At 55.4% G+C, this 19,546-nt stretch overlaps 2 protein-coding genes across 3 annotated transcripts in view; one reads left to right on the top strand and one right to left on the bottom strand.

The window, feature by feature from the left end:
- Nucleotides 1–683: 683 nt before the first annotated feature.
- Nucleotides 684–12,379, top strand: BAP1 (BRCA1 associated deubiquitinase 1). 2 transcript variants are annotated; one of them, XM_066558228.1, is made up of 17 exons: nucleotides 684–788; nucleotides 3,011–3,040; nucleotides 3,139–3,193; nucleotides 3,831–3,963; nucleotides 4,343–4,462; nucleotides 4,935–4,996; nucleotides 5,066–5,208; nucleotides 5,728–5,806; nucleotides 6,453–6,576; nucleotides 6,894–7,011; nucleotides 7,310–7,497; nucleotides 7,839–7,972; nucleotides 8,568–9,040; nucleotides 9,160–9,317; nucleotides 10,023–10,115; nucleotides 10,639–10,711; nucleotides 10,981–12,379. In XM_066558228.1, the coding sequence occupies exons 1-17, from the start codon at nucleotides 752–754 to the stop codon at nucleotides 11,112–11,114; spliced, it is 2,154 nt and encodes a 717-aa protein (XP_066414325.1). In that variant the 5' UTR covers nucleotides 684–751; the 3' UTR covers nucleotides 11,115–12,379. The 2 variants fall into 2 exon arrangements, with proteins under 2 accessions (XP_066414325.1, XP_066414327.1); XM_066558230.1 differs by having other exon boundaries at nucleotides 9,160–9,263.
- A 137-nt stretch (nucleotides 12,380–12,516) lies between these two features.
- The window catches only part of DNAH1 (dynein axonemal heavy chain 1), a 67,491-nt gene continuing 60,461 nt past the window's right edge, over nucleotides 12,517–19,546 (bottom strand). The window contains exons 64-78 of the mRNA XM_066558378.1: nucleotides 19,306–19,501; nucleotides 18,932–19,083; nucleotides 18,258–18,454; nucleotides 17,717–17,861; nucleotides 17,123–17,281; nucleotides 16,554–16,685; nucleotides 16,197–16,367; nucleotides 15,614–15,793; nucleotides 15,347–15,523; nucleotides 14,997–15,167; nucleotides 14,670–14,800; nucleotides 14,178–14,322; nucleotides 13,726–13,932; nucleotides 13,120–13,354; nucleotides 12,517–12,784 (exon numbers count right to left, since the gene is read on the bottom strand). Of these exons, the coding sequence (XP_066414475.1) occupies nucleotides 12,663–12,784; nucleotides 13,120–13,354; nucleotides 13,726–13,932; nucleotides 14,178–14,322; nucleotides 14,670–14,800; nucleotides 14,997–15,167; nucleotides 15,347–15,523; nucleotides 15,614–15,793; nucleotides 16,197–16,367; nucleotides 16,554–16,685; nucleotides 17,123–17,281; nucleotides 17,717–17,861; nucleotides 18,258–18,454; nucleotides 18,932–19,083; nucleotides 19,306–19,501 (2,520 nt within the window). The 3' untranslated portion in view covers nucleotides 12,517–12,662. The remainder of the gene's footprint in view (nucleotides 12,785–13,119; nucleotides 13,355–13,725; nucleotides 13,933–14,177; nucleotides 14,323–14,669; nucleotides 14,801–14,996; nucleotides 15,168–15,346; nucleotides 15,524–15,613; nucleotides 15,794–16,196; nucleotides 16,368–16,553; nucleotides 16,686–17,122; nucleotides 17,282–17,716; nucleotides 17,862–18,257; nucleotides 18,455–18,931; nucleotides 19,084–19,305; nucleotides 19,502–19,546) is intronic.

Genomic DNA, 19,546 nt, shown 5'->3' on the forward strand with positions numbered 1-19,546 from the left:
TTATGGCCGGGTGTGTCTCAGCCAAGAGCACACCTGCTCTATTGGAAACACCCTTCATGCACCATTTCTATGGCATCAGCCTGTTACATATGCATAAACAATTATACATAGTAAACTTTTCCCTGAACTATTTTACATATTCCAAGAACTGTTTAGCATGGCTCCTCCTTGGTTCCACCCTTTTAGAGCACGTGTATTCCTTGGCTGTGGGTTTGGTCCATTTTATCACCACCTGCAGTTTTGGCCCACAGTGCCTTCAGAAGGGGAGTGCTGATGGCTGGCACATCTGTACAGGTGTCCTCATCCTGTGTCCATGGGATGTTATCCCATCCCAGCAGGGAGTTTAACAAAGGCACACTCACATCAGCTATTTCACCAAGCTCAATTAACAGCAGAAATTAAAACTGTATCTTTGCAACAAAGTTGCTTTAACACCACACACGTAAAATCCATTTTAATATTCGCGAAAAACCAACATTACAGTATGTATGGGTAGCAGTAAGAGCTCGGAACAGTTTTCCAGGGAACATCGGGCCATTCCCGGGCCCCTGTTCTGAGCAGTTTCCCAGACCATTCCCGGGCCGTTCCCGGGCCGTTCCCGGGCCGTTCCCGGACCTGCGCGCGCTCCCGCCCCCCGTGTCCGCGTGTCGCGGCCGTGTGACGTCACCGCGCGCGATGACGCAGAGCGGCGAGCGCCGGCGGGGCCCGCAGTGGGGGCCGGACATGGCGGCGCGGCCCGGCCCGCGGGAAGATGAATAAGGGCTGGCTGGAGCTGGAGAGCGACCCCGGTGAGCGCGGGCACGGCACCGTGTAGCGGGCGGGGCTGGGGACGGGCCGAGGCACAGCTCGGGGCGGCGAAGGGGCTCTGAGGGACACGCGGGCGGCGGGGCCTGAGTGGGGGGGACGTGGCGGATGGGCCAGGGAGGCTGCAGGGGCGGGCTGGGGGTGTGGGGGCACGTGTGGGGTGCTAGCGGTGGGACTTGTGGTGTATGGCTGGAGTTTTGGGGGGGCTGGGGATGCGGGTGAGGTGGTACAGTTTGGCGGGGGTGCGGGTATGGGGTGTGCAGGTGAAGTTCTGGGGGGCTGCGGGTGCACCGGTGAGGCTGGGGTGGTGCGGGAGCACAAGTCAGGGGTGTCCCCTTCCCGCTGCCCTGGGGTGGATGCTGTGGCAGAGTGATGGAGTTGTTTCAGGGGTTGGGATTTCAGGGCCGATGCTGGTATTGTCTGAAATGTAGTTTTAGCCCGTTGTTTTAACTGAGTCCCTGTAGTGTGGAATGGGGCTGTCCTGTGCAAGGCTGGGAGCTGCTCTCTAGGATGGGGTGGTGAGGTTTTGGGGCTGTGGGTGAGAAAATGTGACCTCTGGAGTTATCCTTGTCTCTTGCACTCAGCAAAGGATTCTGTCTGGTGTCGGGTGTCCCAGTCACCCCCAATTTTGCTGTCCTTTATTCTCTTTACTGGTACTTGGAAGAGGCTGAACTCATTCCCCTCCTGACCTTCATCATGGAAAAACGTCCCAGGACATGGTTTGGATTCCCACAGCTGGGAGGGAAGGTTATTTGTTTGGGGGACAGTCTCTCTGGACAGAAGCAGGGTTTTTTGGCTATGTGGCAGTTTGGCTGCAGAGGTGGCAGCTGGGACAGATGTTAGGAGTGACCCATGTGCTGCTCTCAGCTTCCAGCACATCCCAGTAGCTGAATATCTCCCCACTGGCTCTGAGTAGGGCTTGGGGTGGAATCTGTGGGTGCTTTACTGGTCAAGAAGGGTCGGTGGATCCAGGTTTGGGTGGGGAAGAGAGCCCTGGGGACATCCAGGCTGCTGGCAGAGTGTTATGTGGGCTTGGGGACACCAGGATGTGTCCAGCCAAGCCATATAATGTGGTGGGGGTGTTGGAGTGTTCCAGGAGACCTGTCAGCAGCAGGGCTGTGCCTCTTGTGGGTGCTGAGGAAAAATGAAATGCTGAATTATGCCAGAGAAAAAAGTGGGGTTGGAAGGGGCCAGGAAGGTGATGGGGTGTCGTGTAATGGCCTGGCCTCCCACTGGTTTGAAGCATGCTATTTCCACAGCATACTGCTTCTCACTGACCATTTTGTAAGAAATACAATGTTTTCTGCTCAATTAATGAAGATTTTTTGCTCCCAGGAGTTTCCTTCCTGTTGTAATAATTTCAGCTTTGGTTTGGAAGCCCCTTGGGCTCTTCTTAATTGAGTCACATACATCAGGGTCCTTAAATCCATTGCTTACAGAGATGTTTCTCTGGATTTAATCCTTCTTATTGGTATTCCCTGGACTTCCTCCCAGGCTTTCAGCAGCCTTTCTAAGGGAGCTAAAAAAGCAGATTTGTTATTCCAGTCTCGAACTCGCTTCCTCCACATGCAGAGTGACTGCCTTTGCTCCAGCATCAGAGGGGCAGCTGCTGCTCAGATATCTGATAATCCTTGTTTGCTTGTGGTTGTCTCTGTGCCCCTGGTTATGTCCTCCTGAATTTTGTAGCCATTAGAGACAGGCTGTTGGATTTGGTTCCCCCCAGAGAGACAGGGAGATGAAGATGAGCTTCTTTCAGCCCTTGGACTTCCCTGCAGCCCTGTTGCTGTGATCTGGATTTCCCCTCACTGATTTTCACTAACATGAACAGAAATGATATTTTTTTAGAAGTATCTTGTGATATCTTCAGTCATTTATTTCTCTGGTTACAAGTGTATGTGTGTGAATTCGGTACTCCCTGCTGCTCACTTGGCAGGCCAGCTGCAGTGGGCTCTGTCAGGAAAGAGTTGGTTCAGGTCCTCTTGAGGAAGAGGATGGTCAGTGGGGATGGAGGGATGAAGGGAGTTGGAGCACTCTGAGCTCAGCAGCCTCACTGCTGGGACTGGGTGTGATCCTGGTGCCACTCTGCTGTGGATTCTCTGGCTGTGCCTTGGCCTGGGACCATGTGGGACTCTCAGGGGATGACGGCAGTGGATTTCCTCTCTGCTCTCTTCAGACAGAAGTAACCTGTTGGTTTTGTTCCTTTCAGGTCTTTTCACACTCCTGGTTGAAGATTTTGGTAAGTCCTAGAAACCTTTCTGAGAAGTTGGTTTTGTGCCTGACATTACCCTGTCCTTCCTGGGGGGCCTTACACCAGCTTCTCTCCTTTGTCTGCAGGGGTCAAGGGAGTGCAGGTAGAGGAGATTTATGATCTGCAGAGCAAATGCCAAGGGTGAGTCAGAGGCCTGAGAGTGTGAGTTGTGCTGAGCAGAGTGGTCTATGGGCCTGGGAACTCATGGCCAGGTGTTCAGAGGGGCTGTGTGGGCGGGCTTGTCTGTCATGGAGATCTGAGATGTAAGTGATGGACCAGGAGGGCTTCCTCAGGTTTGAGGCAGCTGAATCCAAGGGATTCAACTCTCTGTCATCATGCAGAGGTGGTGTGGTTGCAGTGTGGGCTTTCTCCCTGTCCTGGTGCTGTGAAAAGGCTTTGAGGCTGTCACTTCTTAAAAGCCATTGCTGAATGCCTCTCAGAAATAAATCCAAGGTGAGTGTAAAAGGAGGGTCATTCAGTGGCCAGTCAATGTCCAGAGGAGATTTTCCCATTTCTTTGTCTTCAGCCTCTTAAGACTTGTCAATCCCCAAAGTTTTCAAGCTTGATTGTAGGCTGAGCCAGGAACATCAGTGCAGGAGTGTCCTTGGTAGTGTCGGGCTGGGGGATTGTGGCAGGGATGATCACAGCCAGAAAGATGGCACTGGTTGTTCTGCTTTTCCTCTCTCTTTGCTATGCTGTGAAACAGAGGTTTCTGATGCTGGGCAGAGCAGCCCCAGTGGTGTGGCTGGTGCAGAGCTCTGCTGCTTTTTCTGTGCAGCCCCGTGTATGGGTTCATCTTCCTGTTCAAGTGGATTGAGGAGCGCCGCTCCCGCCGCAAGGTCTCCACGCTGGTGGACGAGACGTCGGTGATCGACGATGACATCGTCAATAACATGTTCTTTGCTCACCAGGTAGGCTCCAGGCAGGGGGAAGGTGCATGTGGGGTGTCTCCTGTGACACCTCAGGGAAGCAGTGTGGGACTGACAGGCTGCACTGATCTTGCTGGTCATGAGGGCAGCATCTCTTTCCTGAGCTCCAGGTTGGAGGCAATCCAGTGAGGGCTGGGAGGCTGTGGCCTGCACTATGAGCAGAGATGCTCGTGGGGCATGGTGAGGCTCACTAAGTGATACTGATTTCCCTCCTTCCTGTGAGAGCTGAGGTCAGGTTGCTGCTCTCACAAGTGCTGATGGTTCTTGCATCAGTGCTTTCAGTGGATAATTGTCAACACAGGGATTGTTGAAAGGCTGCCTTGTTCCTGCTGGTTAAGTTGGTCTTTGTGTTACTCTCTAGCTGATCCCCAATTCCTGTGCCACCCATGCCCTGCTGAGCGTCCTCCTGAACTGCAACAATGTTGACCTGGGCCCCACGTTGAGCCGCATGAAGGATTTCACCAAAGGCTTTAGCCCTGAGGTAGGGGCAGGGTCGGGCAGGGCTGTGTGTGGGTGGCACAGGTGGTTCTGCCTCTTGCTCCCCTTGTGGGGTGATGCTCTTCATAAGCTAGCTCCTTCCCTGCCTCTGTGGCTGCACACTGCAGCAGGACTGCCTCTTCTCTCTCATATTCCTGCCTTGCTGTGCTCAGAGCCTTGGTCCCTTTAGGCTGGACACAGCTCTGAGCCTTCTGTCATTTACTCCCTGTAAGCAAAAGTCCTCCTCCCTTCAGACCAATTGTGAAGTCTGTTTTTCTCTAGCTGTAATTTATTCAGTAGAAATGGTGTGCTTTTTCCATCTTGGACTTTACCTGTAACTCAGAAGAGTAGAGGATGTGCCTGAGGGTTTTTGTCCTGCTCCTGTGGGTAGATGGAGGGAGGAAGTGGGAAGACGAAGCATTTTATTTGTTCCCTGTCACTTCTCAGCTGTTCTCCTCTCTTGCTGTTGGCTGCAGAGCAAAGGCTATGCCATCGGCAACGCCCCGGAGCTGGCCAAGGCCCACAACAGCCATGCCAGGTGAGTGAGGGGCCTGCAGCTGCCTCCATCTGGAGGAGGCAGGCTCTCCATGGCCTGTGTCCCTCGCAGGCCGGAGCCACGGCATCTGCCGGAGAAGCAGAACGGGATCAGCGCCGTGCGCACCATGGAGGCGTTTCACTTTGTCAGCTACGTGCCCATCAAGGGACGGCTCTTTGAGCTCGATGGGCTGAAGGTCTATCCCATTGACCACGGTAAGAGCCACCTTTCCCTGCCTGCTGACACAGGTGAATAGCCCCCTGGGGTGTCCAAGGGTATTGTTTTTCATTTCTTAGTGTTAACTGGTGTTGGTGGAGAATCGCTCCCAGATTTCTCCTGAGTTTTGACAGCTAATTTTGGAGCCTGCGTGCTGGGGACTGTGCCTAGAAAGCAGCTATTTCTAAATGCACTGCTTTCCTTGCCATTTTCCTCCCAGTTGCTCAGGGCCATAAGGTCATTCAGCTCTGAAATAACTTCATATAACAAGGAGAATTTATCTCCTTGTGCCAAATAACCACTACGTGTTGAGACAGCTGGTCCAAACAGATCCCACTGGGCTGCTCAGATTACTCCCTTCTCTTACAACTTGACCCCTCAGTACTGTCATTCAGGCAGTTATTTATCCCTGCCAGGTTTCTGTCTGTCAGTCCCTTTGGTAAGGTACCCACTTCCTGTACCTGGTTTACTTCAGCATGGCCTGCTTTGCTAAGTCCAGCTGTGTGTTGTTATCACAGGGCCGTGGGCAGATGATGAGGAATGGACGGACAAAGCCAGGAGAGTGATCATGGAGCGCATTGGCCTGGCCACTGCAGGGTAATGTCCTGGCCCATGGGCCAAGCACTGGCCCCTTGCCATATTCCCCTGGATTATTTGTCCTGTGCTTTCTGAGTGGCAGGTTGTGGAAATGGAGGTGGAGGTTGCCTATGGAGAGGTGCAGGTGCTCTGCTCCTTGCTTTCTGTTGTCTGCAGAGCATGTATTCCCTGTATGATGCAGAGTCCCTGCAAATGCTGCACAGCGTTAGGAGTGGCCTGTTAGGTCTGTGTTAGCTCAAGTCCATAGGAGAAGGAGTGGTGCTTCTGGTCTTGAGCTGGGCCTCTTGGATGCTTGGGCATGAGGCTGACAGTACTGGCATAGGTTGCCTAAAGATGGAATCTCCATCTCTGGAGCTATTCAGAAGCTGTCTGGATGTTGTCCTGTGACTAGCTCTGGATGATATTGGTTGGAGCAGGGCCTGGAGCAGATGAGTCTCATAGGTCTCTTCCCACCTCAGCTAACCTGTGACTCTGAGAGTGTTTTGTGTGGTAGCGGAAGAAACCTTGTACTGCTTCATTGGCCACCGTGAGGTTGACCTGGTTTTGGGGAGAAGCCATGGGTGTGTTGGTGTTCAGTGCCTGGCAGGAGGTGGGGATGGGGCTGTCACCATGATCCTGTGGCTGAGGGCTGCTGCCCTTCCTGCAGGGAGCCGTACCACGACATCCGCTTCAACCTGATGGCCGTGGTGCCTGACCGGAGGATGAAATACGAGTCCAAACTGCACATCCTGAAGATGAACCGCCAGACTGTGCTGGAGGCCTTGCAGCAGGTAGGACAGCCCAGCCCCTGAGGGAATGCAGGGCTGCTGTGGGGAATAGGCTTTGTCAGGGCATCTACCTGTGCTGCCAGGGCCCTGGTGTTAGGGGTTTGGTTTGGCCTTGGGAAAAATATTGTGGGAAGAGGACATAGCCAGCCTCACTGCTTGGCCATTGCTGCTCACCTGGGAGGTGGTTCACCTGTGTTTTTTGTGTGCCTGGGCACTTGGTGTTGGCTCACCCTCATGAGCTCTGCAGTGCTTGAGTGGGAAGGATGTGGTTTGGGTCATTGCTGGTCCAGCATGCAGCTTCTCTGTCATTTGCTTTACAGCTTATCCGAGTAACTCAGCCTGAGCTGATCCAGACCCAGAAGTCTCAGGAGTCTCAGCCTGGTGAAGAGGCAAAGCCAGCCAGCAGCAAGACCGTGACTCCAGAGAGCACTCATCCAGGTAGGGCCTTGTACCAGCAGTGTTGCCAGCCTGGCCTGCCATGGAGTGAGTGCAGGGTGGTGACAACAGCTGGCTCACCTGGGGCATGGTGATGCCTGTGTGCCTGGGGCTGTGTTGGAGGGTGTGAAGCTTGAAAGTGGGAGGGCTGGAGTTTGGGGACAGCGGTGACAGATGGAGGTGGTTGTGGTGGTCTGGGAGAGTGCAAGACCTCTTCTCTCACCAGGGTGAGTAAGGGGTGGTAAAGGAGTAAGAGGTGACAGTGCTGGTGATGAAAGGCAGTGCTGTGCTTGTGTGGCAGATGGCACTGATGAAGCCACCAGCCAGGGCCACCCCACGGCCACGCAGAGCCCGCCCAGCAAATCCAAACCGGTGCCAAAGACAGCAGCGAGCGGCATCAATGGGGCCCCTCCAGCAAACCCCAACCCTATTGTGCAGAGACTGCCAGCCTTCCTGGATAACCACAACTATGCCAAGTCCCCCATGCAGGTAGGCTGGAGCGCCAGGCTAGCAGCACAGCTGATTCAAGCTGAGCTCTTTGCCTGCACCCCCTCCCCTCTGTGGGACCACAGCTGTCAGCTGGCCTAAGCCTGGCCCTGCCTTGCAGCCACCCTGGCCTTGTACTAACCCAGGCTGGTAGGGGAGAGGGTAAATAAAGACTGACCTGACAAAGGAGGTTTACCTTAATGTGGATCAACTGAACAACAATGGGGAAGGGTCCCTGTTTCAAAAGAGCCAAGTCCTGGTGTTGGGCTGGACTGAGGACGAGTCCTCTGGGTTCTTCCTCCTTGCCCTGCTGCCAGCAGGCCTTCAGCAGTGGTGTGTTGCAGGAGGAGGAAGACCTTGCAGCAGGAGTGGGTCGCAACCGGGTCCCAGTCCGACAGCACCAGCAGTACTCGGATGATGATGATGACTATGATGATGATGATGAGGAGGAAGTTCGTAACACCAACTCAGCCATCAGGTGACAGCTTGAGCTGTGGCTGGGGGCTGGGAGCTGACATTTGCAGAACCATCAGCAAGGACTTCCCTAACCTCCTTCCTTAGATCTTGATAGTTCCATTCTTCTCTTCACCTGCCATTTTACTTTTCACTCACTGGGTTTTGTAAAGTCCTTCTGTAGCTCTTTACAGCCAACTCTTAATTTCAGCTGCCTGAGAGTAACTGGGTATTGGCAGCAGGCTTTGGGGCTTTGAGGAACCTTGGTTCCACAGTGCTGATTGTCAGTTCTGCTCCTGGTGTTGGTGTGCTTAGACTGCTTCTGAGGCCAGGAAGTTGGGGTCGCAGCAAGGGAGCTTTGGGGGCTTTGGAAGAAGAGCAGGGGATACACAGCACCCTGTGCCCCCCAGCAGTGTAGGGATCCCCAGGACTGAGTGGCTCAGTGGTGCTGAGGTGCTGCAAGAGAAGCTGGTGACACTGGGAATGATGTTGAAATGTTTCAGACCTTGTTTCATGCCAGCAGGCAGCCTGGACTGCTGAGCACAGAGCTGGCAGTGTCCATGGTGGGCCCCTACCTCTTTCCACCAGCTACTCACCTTCCCTGCTGTGTTTCTGGGCAGGTACAAGAGGAAAGGGCAAGTGAAGCAAGAGCACGTGGCAGGGGCCGCAGATGGCCAGCTCTCTGTCCTGCAGCCCAACACCATCAACGTCCTGGCTGAGAAGCTGAAGGAATCTCAGAAGGATCTTTCCATCCCCCTGTCCATCAAGACGAGCGGCGGGGGCGCCGCCGTGGCCGTGGTCACGCACTCCCAGCCGTCCCCCACGCCCAGCAACGAGAGCACGGACACGGCCTCCGAGATCGGCAGCGCCTTCAACTCCCCGCTGCGCTCCCCAATCCGCTCGGCCAACCCCACGCGCCCCTCCAGCCCCGTCACCTCGCACATCTCCAAGGTGCTGTTCGGCGAGGAGGACGGGCTGCTGCGCCTCGACTGCCTGCGCTACAACCGCGCCGTCAGGGACCTGGGGCCCATCGTCAGCTCCGGCCTGCTGCACCTCACCGAGGATGGCGTGTTCTGCCCGCTGGCTGCTGCAGGTAACTGCCTGCTCTAGGGGGTGGGGTCCTGCCTGGGCTGACAGGACAGTGTCCTTTGACTTCGGGGGTGATGCCAGTCCTTTGTGGTGGCTCCTAATGCTTCCTTCCCCTGTGTGTAGATGGGAAAAACTCCCCCTCTTCCATCAAACCCGGTGAAGAGGCCCCGGTTGCGATCAAACTGGAGGAGAAGGAGGGCAGTGAGGCCAGTGACAGCAAAGAGAAGGTGGGACTTGGCAGGACCAGTGATCACCCTGGGGGGGAAAAGTATTCTCCCAAGGTGAGTTTTGTGCTGCAACAGCCCTGGGAACGTGGAGCTCACCCGGAGGCGCAGCAGCGCTGGCAGTGACTGAACTGCATGTGCACGGTGTCCCCTCGCGTGTCGTCGCAGCTGTGCCTCGAGGCACAGGGCATTGCAGGTTTTGTGCCTTGCGTCATCTCGGGGACCTTTGCCTTAGTAGTGGGCACAGACCCTGTCTCTGCAGCTGAGACGTTCAGCTTGCTATGCTCTCTTCTGGGCCAGGAGCTGGTGAGATCCTGCACCCCAAGTCCCATCCCGCTGGTAACTCACAGCCTGTCTGTGCCCTCCAGCTAGGGGCACCACCAGGCTCAGGCAGCACAAGGGCACCAAGGGCTGCCTGGAGGAGAGCTGGGTAGAAACTGCTATTCCAAAGGGAAGTCTTCAGATTTTGTTTTTGAGGGCAAGCAGGCCCTGTGGGTGGAGGGTGAGGGGGTGGATTCTGGGATACAGGCAGCCCTTCCCCTGTCCCAAACCTTGGAGCTGGGGCAGAACTCACCTTGCCTGGGGTTAGCCATAGTGAATTCCCTTCAATGAACTGATCTCCTTGTTTTCCCCTGGCAAGTGTTTTTCCTTTGATGAATCATCTCTCTCCTAACACAGAGATGAGCACCTGCCAGCTCACCCTGCTGGCTTCTGGGCTGTGGTTGGGTCTGTGCTCATGTTTGGTCTGCTTGATCCCGGTAGGAGCTGCTGGCACTGCTCAAGTGTGTGGAAGCAGAGATTGCAAACTACGAGGCCTGCCTGAAGGAGGAGGTAGAGAAGAGGAAGAAATTCAAGGTGTGCTGCTGGCTTGTTTGCACTGCTGATTTAGCTGTCCAAAGGCTTTTGTCTGGGGTGGTTTTATGTAAAAATGGAGGGAGAGTGGTTCAGCTGAGAATGGTGATGAGGAACATTCAGAGTCTCTTCCTTGTTACTAAACAGCCCAGTGGGGCAGAGCTGTTACCAGGACAGACCACAGCCCTGGGCCAGCACTGGCGGCCTGGGGGAGGGTGATACAGTGCTGGGATGTACACCAGCACTGATAGGAGGCCTGGGAGAGTCAGCAGAGATACCTCCTCTGTCCACCTTCACCTTTTCCCAGCTGCTCTTTGTGGAACATGCTGGCATCTGAACTGGGATGGAGACAGTCCCAGTTGTGCACTGGCCCAAGAGAGGCTGGGAGGTGGGTGCCTTCCTGCTTCAGTCTCCCTAGTCCATGGGCTGTGCCAGGCATGCCACTTCTTTGTCCCCTGTTAACCTTGAACTCTCCCGTCTCCCTCCCCCCTGCTTGTGGTTTATTTGTGGATTTGTCTCTTTGTAGATCGACGACCAGAGGAGAACCCACAACTATGATGAGTTCATCTGTACTTTCATATCCATGCTGGCCCAGGAAGGTGAGCTGTGCTCATGGGGCAGAGGGTTTGGGGCACTCAGCATGATGGAGCAGCAGCTGGGAGCCTGGGCTGCTCGCCTCGCCTGGCTCCCTGTTCAGGCCAGGCCTGGGGCACAGGCTCGATCTGGGGAGCCACAGATTTCTGCTTTCTCCTTCCACTATATAGTCCCAAGAGGTACCCACTGATGGCTTTTGAGTGAGAGAGGCAGGGCTGCCCTGTGGCAGGGGTAGTGCCAGCCCTCCAGGCCCGTGTGTGTGCTCTCCCTGCAGGCATGCTGGCCAGCCTGGTGGAGCAGAACATCTCGGTGCGCCGGCGGCAGGGAGTCAGCATCGGCCGCCTGCACAAGCAGAGGAAGCCGGACCGCCGGAAACGCTCCCGCCCCTACAAGGCCAAGCGCCAGTAGCCAAGGCTGGCAAACAGCAGTTGGGCTTTGAGGCTTTGGGCACTGGCACTTGCATCTATGTTACCTTTTGCCCAAGGAAGAGGGACCACAGTGACAAGCCCTCTGCCCAGGTGGAGCCTGGGGACAAAGGGAAATCGGGTTTTCTCTGCACCTAAGCTGTGAAAGGCAAGAACCTGTCTGGAGGAGTCCCTGCAGCAGAAGGGAGTCTGGAGTGCTCAGCTGCCTGACCATGCCATGGCAGCAGCCAGACCTTGTCACCTCTGTCTCAGTGCCCTGGCTGAGGACTGTGACTGGAGGGAAGGAGCCCACCCAGCTGGGGATGGGTCTGGCCTTGTGGGAACGCTGGCAATGCCCACGTGAGGCTGTGCTGGCCGCAGCTGGCTGTGGCTTGTGTCCTCCTGTGTCCGGGCCTTCAGCTCTGTGCTTCCCTGGGATGTTCATGTTTTCTATCCTTCTCCCTCCTTTCTCCACACTGATTTTTGGTCCTAACCTAGACTCTGGCCATTCTTAACAAGGTGGCCCCAGGACAGAGCCACTTTTGCACCCACCCCACACTGCAGTGCCTGGTGCTGGCTGAGCTCCTGGGGGTGGTGACACCTTCCCCATGTAGCCTGGCTCCCCAGAAGGCCATGGCAGCTCTGTTGCTGGATGAGGGTGGGTAGACTCGTCTGTGGAGCTGGGCCTTGTCCCCAGCCCTCTGTGGCAGTGCTGGGAGTGGCCTGTGCCTCTTCCTGCCCTGGCTGCTCTCCCTGGGACCAGCTCTGTGCCCCCGGTAATGCCTATGGGTCACACAGGATTGCACCAGCCCCAGAGAAACCCTGTGAATTGTGAACAGATCAGGTGCTGGGCATTGCACGAGGGTGGACTCTGACTGTGGCTTGGTAAAGCCTCTTGGCAGGGTTGCTGCAATGGTGGAGGTGGGATGGGGGCAGCAGCAGAGGGACCCCCCCCCCACATCTCTTCCCCCTGGCTGGCTGCTAACCAGAGCTTGCTGGTACAGCCTGGCTGCCTCCTGCCAGCCCCCAGGAGCTTGGCAGAAAATCTGAGATATCAGAGGTGAGCACTGCTCCCCAGCACTGTCCTGAGGTGGAGCTGCCACAGGAGAGGACTGAATTTTTTCAATATGTGTGCAGATCTTGACTATGAAACAGTTCTTTTGGTATTTGTTGAAGGAAAGAAAATCCTTCTGTCTCTTGCTGTGTCTAATATCAAGTGCTGTAAATAATGGATCTGTCTGAAGGAATAAAGCTATCCTGTAATGGCCAGCCATGGAAGAAGTGTGTGAGGGAAGGAGGTGGAGGGCAGTGGGGCTGGGAGCACCATGTGCCAGCTCCAGGCCCTGTTATCACTGCTGGCAGCTCATCTCTGGTCTAGAGATTTGAAGTAATCATGGGGAGCGTGCAACAATACCAGGCTCCATTTATTGACACAACAGGGGAAGGGTAGGACTCACCTCAGCAGAAGGAGGGCAGGAGAAGAAGAGGGCAGCAGCCCAGCTCAGGCCCTCAGCTGCAGTGGGTTCCTGGGCTGGCTCACTGCATTTTCTGGCTAAAAGTCCAGGGCACAGATCAAGGCTGTGCCCCGTTTGATCCAGTGCTTCTCTGGCTTGTCCGTAGGGATCTCCACAGCAATCACGTAGTTGGTGGAGTGGCCCGTTGTTGACAACGTGCCTGTAATGGGGGAAGCAAGGGTGAGAGGGTAGTGCTGCTGCACACTGCCCATCCAGGAGCCCTTGTCCCCACCCTAAGCCTGGTGACTAGCTGGGCAGGGCTGGGGAAGCAGGCTTGTGGGCTGGAGCAGAGCCTGGCCATGGGCACTGCTGCAGAGCCAGTGTGCCTGCTGCTCCATCTCCTCAACCGCAGCAGGAGAAATCTTTTCTCCCTGGCTGGCCACTGCCAGCAGTGCCTTCTCTATGCCCATGTACGGCAGGAGGAACTCCCTGCTGCCCCTCCTAGCCACTCCTGCAGCTCCCCTGATTCTGCAAGTCTGCCTTTAGGGCACCTACCTGCGCGAGTGAGAGTCTTATAGATGGGGCACAGGTAGGAGCCGGATTCTGGAGGCTTGCGGTTGGCGACAGGCAGCAGCCAGATGACAGCCATGTCCGTGTAGAGCTCCTTGGGGCGGGACTCGGCCAGCTTACCCGCGGCCGCGTCCCAGCGGGCGCCCTCCAGGAACAAGCCGTGGATGTAGCAGCCCACTTTGGGCTGCTGCGTCAGCTCCTTCACCGACTCCTTCATGACCTGCCACGGGGAGGGGCCGCCGGGCCCTGGCTCAAGGCGTGTCCCTGGCGGCTCAGCCCCCAGAAGCCTCTTAAGCAGCCCTTAGTTAAGCCAGCGCTGCCAAAAGAGAGCGTGCCACAGCTCTCAGAGGGGCAGCCTGGGACAGGGCTGGTGGAGGGGGATGTGGGCAGGTCTGGAAGCAGAAGCCTCTGCCAGCCTTGGGGAGGTATCTGGCAATGTGGGTGGGTTGGTGTATCCAAGCACAAAGAGGATGATAGAGCCATAGGCAGCTGGGTAGCCTGGTGGCTTCACCTCTTGGGCAGGTCAGGGCCTTTGTGGCTTTCTAGCAGGAGATTCCAAATAAATTCAGACTCTCCACCTGATTTACTGACCTGGAAGCTAAACGAGATGGTATCAATGGAGATGACAGACTTCCTGGCAAAGTTCTGCAGTGTCCCGGTGAGGAAGGCTTGGGGGAAGAAGAATCCACTGATCCAGAACACAGAGGGGATCCCATGGCTGATCCAGTTCTGCAGGAATTCAATCCGCTGCACCAAGTCGTTCACCCAGGATGCCAACGGCTTCAGGGATGGATAGGCCTGTGGGGAACCCACAGAGGGAGGTGCTGAATGCACTCAAGGACAGCCTAGACCTTGTGCCTCTGAGAGCTGCCCAGAGCCCAGGGGCTGGGAACAACTGGGAGCTGCACGAGGCAGGAGACACCTCCGTGCCAGGGGAGCAAGAGCCAGCTCCATGTGAGACAGCCCAGTCCAGCAGCAGCTGATAACCCATTCCTCTGGTTTGGGTGAGCTCTGGCAGCAGCTGGGCTGGCTGGGGTACATACCTTGGCATTCCATATTTCAGGAACAGTGTTGTTGTACAAACTGCTGGCCATCAGCTCCAGCCGAGAGGACATCACGACCAGGCCCTTGAGAGCTTTCAGCAAATCCTTCAGACTTAAGGCAACCTCCTCCAGGAGCTTGTTGTACCTACAGAGAAAGGGCAGAGGGAGCAGAGTGACTCTCTGCAGTGGTTTTATCACCCATTGCCTGCCCAGAGGGGGTGTGGATCTTTATACACAAGTGAAGCTCCTCCATGTAACTCCCAGCCCCAATCCTCTTCAACAGGGTCTCACAGCTGCTCCCCCAGCCCTAAACTGCTGACTGTTACAGATGGAGACGGAATCAGCCAAAGGTCCTGGCTGGGACAACACAGTTGCTAGTGTGACTGCCAACCCCACTGTTGTGCTCAGTACTGAGGTTCCCAAAAGGTGGGTGGCAGCAGGGGCCTGCACATCTCTGCTGTTCCCTAGGACGTGATTCCACAGGAGTTTTACCTGATCACCTCCTGCACCAGCACTGTGTTCATGGATTCTTCATAGAGCAGTGGGTATTTCTCAATCACTTCCTGCACGTTCATGGTGTCAGGCAGCTTTGCCAGGATGTCCTTGGAGGTCTCCTCCACAATCTGGAAGGAAAGCAGCAAGTGGCAGCATCCTTCTAATCCAGCCCCAGGGCTGCTGAGAAGGAGAGCTAACGCCAGCACGGCAGTGCCATCGCTGGAACCCAGCAGGCAGAGTGGCACCTGCTGAGAGCTGGTGCTTGTACTCACTGCCCATGCTGGGCACTGGCTGCCAGAGCACTGTCAGCACTGGGGCACCCACCTCTTCCCTGCTGCGGCCTCCCAGTGAGATGGTCTTGGGCTGCAGCTGTGAAATGGCCCCCAGCAGTGCAAAGGTCTCGTTCTGAGCGAAGGTGATGTCGGCATTGTCGTGTAAACCAAAGAGCTCCGGGCTGTCATTGAGAGGCAGGCCCTTGACATATTGGAGGTAGCCCTGGAGAGGAATCCACAAAGACTCTGGGACCAAGATCAGCTGAAAATCCCTAGGTTCTTACAAACTTATATTCCCCCAGGGACCTGAAAGTGCAATGGGTTTCAGAGAGGAGAGATCCCCTTTGCACTGTGACAATCCCCCTGGATCAATGAGCTGCAATTTGTGACTTGAGTACTTACATTGAGGTCAGAAGAGGTACTGATCTGCTTGTAGACACCTGATTCTGAATAGGCAAAGTCAGGACTTAAAACCTCAGGTTTGTAGAAATCTTCCAAAATGCTCATGATGCAGCGCCGGTCCCAGTCGTCGGTCACGCGGCCGCCATAGTTGATCTCCCCAGCTGTGTATTTCAGAACCTGCAAGAGACCCCACCGTGGTTCTGATCCATGGTTCTGATCCATGTCTGCATCATGAGCCTGTTCCCTCGCAGGAGGGGCAGCTCTCACCTTGTAGGGAATTTCTGCATATTCGTTCAAGAACATTTGCAGCTGACTGATGCAGATGCGGAGGTCTCCGTCTGTGAACTCATAGGGGATATTGAACCCCAAAGGTCCAAACTTTCTCCTCTCCAGCATGTTCCCATGGAAGAAGCAAAGTGACAGCAACAAGGATTTAAACTCTGTGACCTGTGGGAAACAGGGAGAGTTGCTCAGCTTGGGAGGAGACATCCTTGGAGGGAGTTGAGTCCTGCTGGGACCTGGCAGAGCAAATGTGCCAATTCAGGAGTGCCAACTGGAGCTTGGAGAGGGGGAAACCTCAGTCACTGGTGCTGTGCTGGGGAAGTCCATGACTCACTCCTTGCAAGTGCCTTATGCCAGGCCTCTGAAATACTGTTGCTTCTGTTTCTCAAAGTAAAACTTCCAAGTGGCTCTTTACAGATGTGAGTTTATGAGAAACACCTCCTTTAGCACATGGATTCTCTAATGGGGAGGAAGATCTATGACTAGAGAGGAGCTTTCCAGGTGGAAAGCATAGATTGGAGCAGGCACAGAATGGGGACAGCAAGCCAAAGCACAATCTGGGTCTTACCTTGGAGCAAGAATTCAAGAAGTCATCACTGAAACTAATGTAGGACTTGAGCAGGTTGGCCTTGACCCCACGGGGGGGCTCAATGGTCATCTTGGAGCCATTCTGGAGAATGGACACAGGGAAGTGGTTGCTTGGTAGACTGGTGAGCCACAGGCGAAAGTCTGGATGCACCTGGAGGTCCAGAAGGCAGCAAGTGCTCAGAGGGTGCAGGCACAGCCCCTGCAGCTGCTCCTGCACTGACCCTCTGGTTCTACAAGGAGCCTGTGGATGGGTCTGAACTAGAGCTGGGCTCCTCCCAGGCTCCAGCCTCCTGCCTGCTATCCTCAGAGTGGGCACCTGCTCAGTTAAACATCGCACCTTGCTGGGGTCAATGGCCTCAATGAGTCTCTCCAGTGAAGGCATCCAGCTGGGGGCCAGGTGGCAGTTCTGGAAGAAGACCCAGTTGCCCTGCTCCATGGCACTGTGCAACATGGCTTCAGCACGGGGGCCCTGCAGAGGCAGAAAGGGAGAGCTCAGAGACCCTTCCCATGGCATTCTGTGCTGTGCTGAACAGGACAGGGAGGCAGCTCCCTGGAGCTGGCTGGAAGGACCTCTGTCCAGAGCCATGGCCTGGCTTTGCCCCCATGGCTCAGCTGGACCTTTGCTGTTTGATGGCACAGCAATGTTTTTTTACAGCTTTTATAAGCCTGTGAGGGAGGGTGGAGGGAATAGAAGGACTACAGATGGATTTGGGAAGTTAGAAGGCACTGTAGTGCAAGCTGCTGCAGCTCCCATCCCAAGGAGGTAGAAGCAGAAGGTTGGTGAGTAAGGGTCCTGGGGCGTGGGGGTATTTTCATAGTGCTGCAAATGTTTGACCTACTTGGAGCTTGGTGAAGTTGATACGAGTGCCAGGACACTGCTGTTCCAGGAATGCACTGACAGCTTACCTGTCCTTGGCCCAGAGAAATGGCAGAGAGCTTTTGTGTGAACTTCATTTCTTCAGCAAACTTGTAGAGGTCGGCAGCAGGGTCAGTGCCTGGGGACAGCACGAACACCAGGGGGGTGGTGGCAGTGGACTCCTTAAACACGACTGAGAGGTCAGTGGTCTGCAATTGAGAGTTAGAGTGGAGAGGCTGTAGTGGAACACACCTCAGCACCTCCTCAACCTTCCTGGCCTCCAGCTCTCCTCCAAGGCTCCAGTGTCCTCTTGGGTGCCAAGGCCAGGAACATGATCAGTGAGAACCACGTGCAGCTCTCCTCTGGCTGCAATATGGTCAGACCATGAAGCACTTTCCCATGTGTCATTTGAACTCTTCCCTTGTACACCTGCAGTATCTGCCCCCTCCTGGTGTGCTTTAACTGGTGGGCACCAGAAAGGCTATCCCTCATCTGAGACACAGGTATTTCCCCAGCTGTGGGAGGAACGCTGTGGCTGTAGAGGGCCATGAGCACCCTCACTGCAATGGGTGGCCCATTTCTCACAAGCCTGAGGCCTCCTGCTCCATTCCTGTCCCCAGCAGCACCTGCTCCTGGCTGGTTACCTGAGGCTCGATGAAGCGCTGGTCCAGGTTCCGCACCACGAAGTCCTGCATGGCGTTGGTGACCTTGTCTCCACGCAGACACCGCAGCACCAGCAGCTTCTGGAAGGCATCAAGCTCATCTTCCCACTTGCCAGGCAAAGGCTCTCTGCAAAGCAATTCGGTGCATTTTGGGGGGATGTGCCAGATCCCACACTCCACAAGAAGTACTCAAGTTGCCTGCAGTGGCCATTGGGGCTTCATAAGGGACAAGGACCTTCCAGTCCCTTGGCTGAAGTTGTTGTCTGTAGCTCTGAAACCATCAGCAGGCAAGCCAGAACTGCTTCCACTGGGGAAACAGCAAATTCTGCTGGGATAAGGCATTGGGATAAGGCTCTGCCTTGGGCAATGGTCACCCCTGAGAAGACAAGGCAGTGCCTCATCCTTTCCCTTGCATGGCCCTGCACTCGGAGCAGAGCTGGCACTGTGGCTGTATCAGCTCCTCTTGCTTTCCCAGGGATGTCATGTGCAGTAGACCTAAGCTGACAAAGCAGGGGACACTTGCCTGTGAGGGCTCTGGCTGTCAAAAATGGTCCTGAACCCTTCAAGGCTGCCTGCAAAATCGTTGTCAAAGCCAGAGAAATTCTTCAAGCTGCTCAAGGCCAGGATGTCTCCCCATGCTCTCTCATTCAGCCAGGCTGGAGCTGGGTTTTCCTTCATCTCCTTTATGGCCCCTCCTGACAGCAGGTACCGCCACTCATCCTGGGAACAGGATAGGATTTGGTCATGGATAATAGCCCACCCCCCTGAGCCCACGGCACAGGGTGCCATATCCAATTAAAATCCTGTAGTATCCTTCTGGCTGCTCTCCTGCCAGGTGTGTGTGTCAAGGAGTAGCTGAGCTGGAGGGTCTGGTGAGATCAACATAGTGACTGCTCAGCTGCCACTCTCTGCTAACCCCTGCCTGCTCCCTCCAAACTTATTAACCTTTGCAGCAGTCAGGCAGCAAACTGGCAAAAGCTGCAGGGGATTCAGGCAGCTCTGCATGTAGACACAGAGAACAGTTGGAAAGCTGAATAAAGACAGAGGCCCTGTGTTTGTCCAGCAGGCTGCCAAGCCTGTCACCAACCCCAGGGAACAAGGCTCCTTCCCCATCCAGCACACAGTTCTAGGGGCTGAACAGGCTGTGCCCGAGCTGCCCTGATGGGATCCCCTCAAGGACTGAGGAGAGTTGCTCACCATATCGATCTTGCCCTCGTTCATCAGGATCCGGGCACTGACCAGGAAGGCAAACATGAGCTTGTGCTTCTCGAAGAGGCTGCGGCACACGTTGCAGTACAGACTGAAGGTGATGTAGTTGTTGATGTTCTTCACCCGCTCCGTCAGCTCGTCTGAAAAAAAGGCAACAACCAGACAAGGATGGCAGGTGCCATGGGGGATGTGGAGGGTGCCCTCACATCACCTCTGGGCTCCTGGTCACAGAGGCACACCCACACCCTGCCCAGGAAGGACAGATGCTGCTCTCACACACAGACCGGGTGCAGATGTGGGCTGAGGGAGAGGAGAGGAGAGGAAGAGCAGAGGAGAGGGAGAGGGCTGCTCTGGGCAGGCACCTGCTTTCTCAGAGTTACGGATCCCCAGGAGGAAGATGTTGAGGAACCACTCGAGGGAATACTGGTACATGGGGTCCACGTTGGACAGGTCTGAGACACAGAAGTAGAGGATCTGCGAGCGGACAGCCACAGGCACATACTGCATGCGCGTGATGTTGATGTCCTTCTCTGTCTGCTCTGCCACTGCCACCTTGGCCTGGAGGACAGAAGCGATGTCATGGTTAGTGGAGTGCTGGCAGGG

The sequence above is a fragment of the Molothrus aeneus genome, chromosome 12 (assembly GCF_037042795.1).
Source record: "Molothrus aeneus isolate 106 chromosome 12, BPBGC_Maene_1.0, whole genome shotgun sequence".
NCBI classification, from domain to species: Eukaryota; Metazoa; Chordata; class Aves; order Passeriformes; family Icteridae; genus Molothrus; species Molothrus aeneus.

What these genes read in the sequence shown, in the direction of transcription:
- BAP1 (XM_066558228.1), top strand. Translation starts at nt 752, where the DNA reads ATGAATAAGGGCTGGCTGGAGCTGGAGAGCGACCCCG. An exon ending in CTGCAGAGCAAATGCCAAGG is followed by an intron (nt 3,194 to 3,830) that starts GTGAGTCAGAGG and finishes TTTTCTGTGCAG; the next exon opens with CCCCGTGTATGGGTTCATCT. An exon ending in AGAAGAGGAAGAAATTCAAG is followed by an intron (nt 10,116 to 10,638) that starts GTGTGCTGCTGG and finishes GTCTCTTTGTAG; the next exon opens with ATCGACGACCAGAGGAGAAC.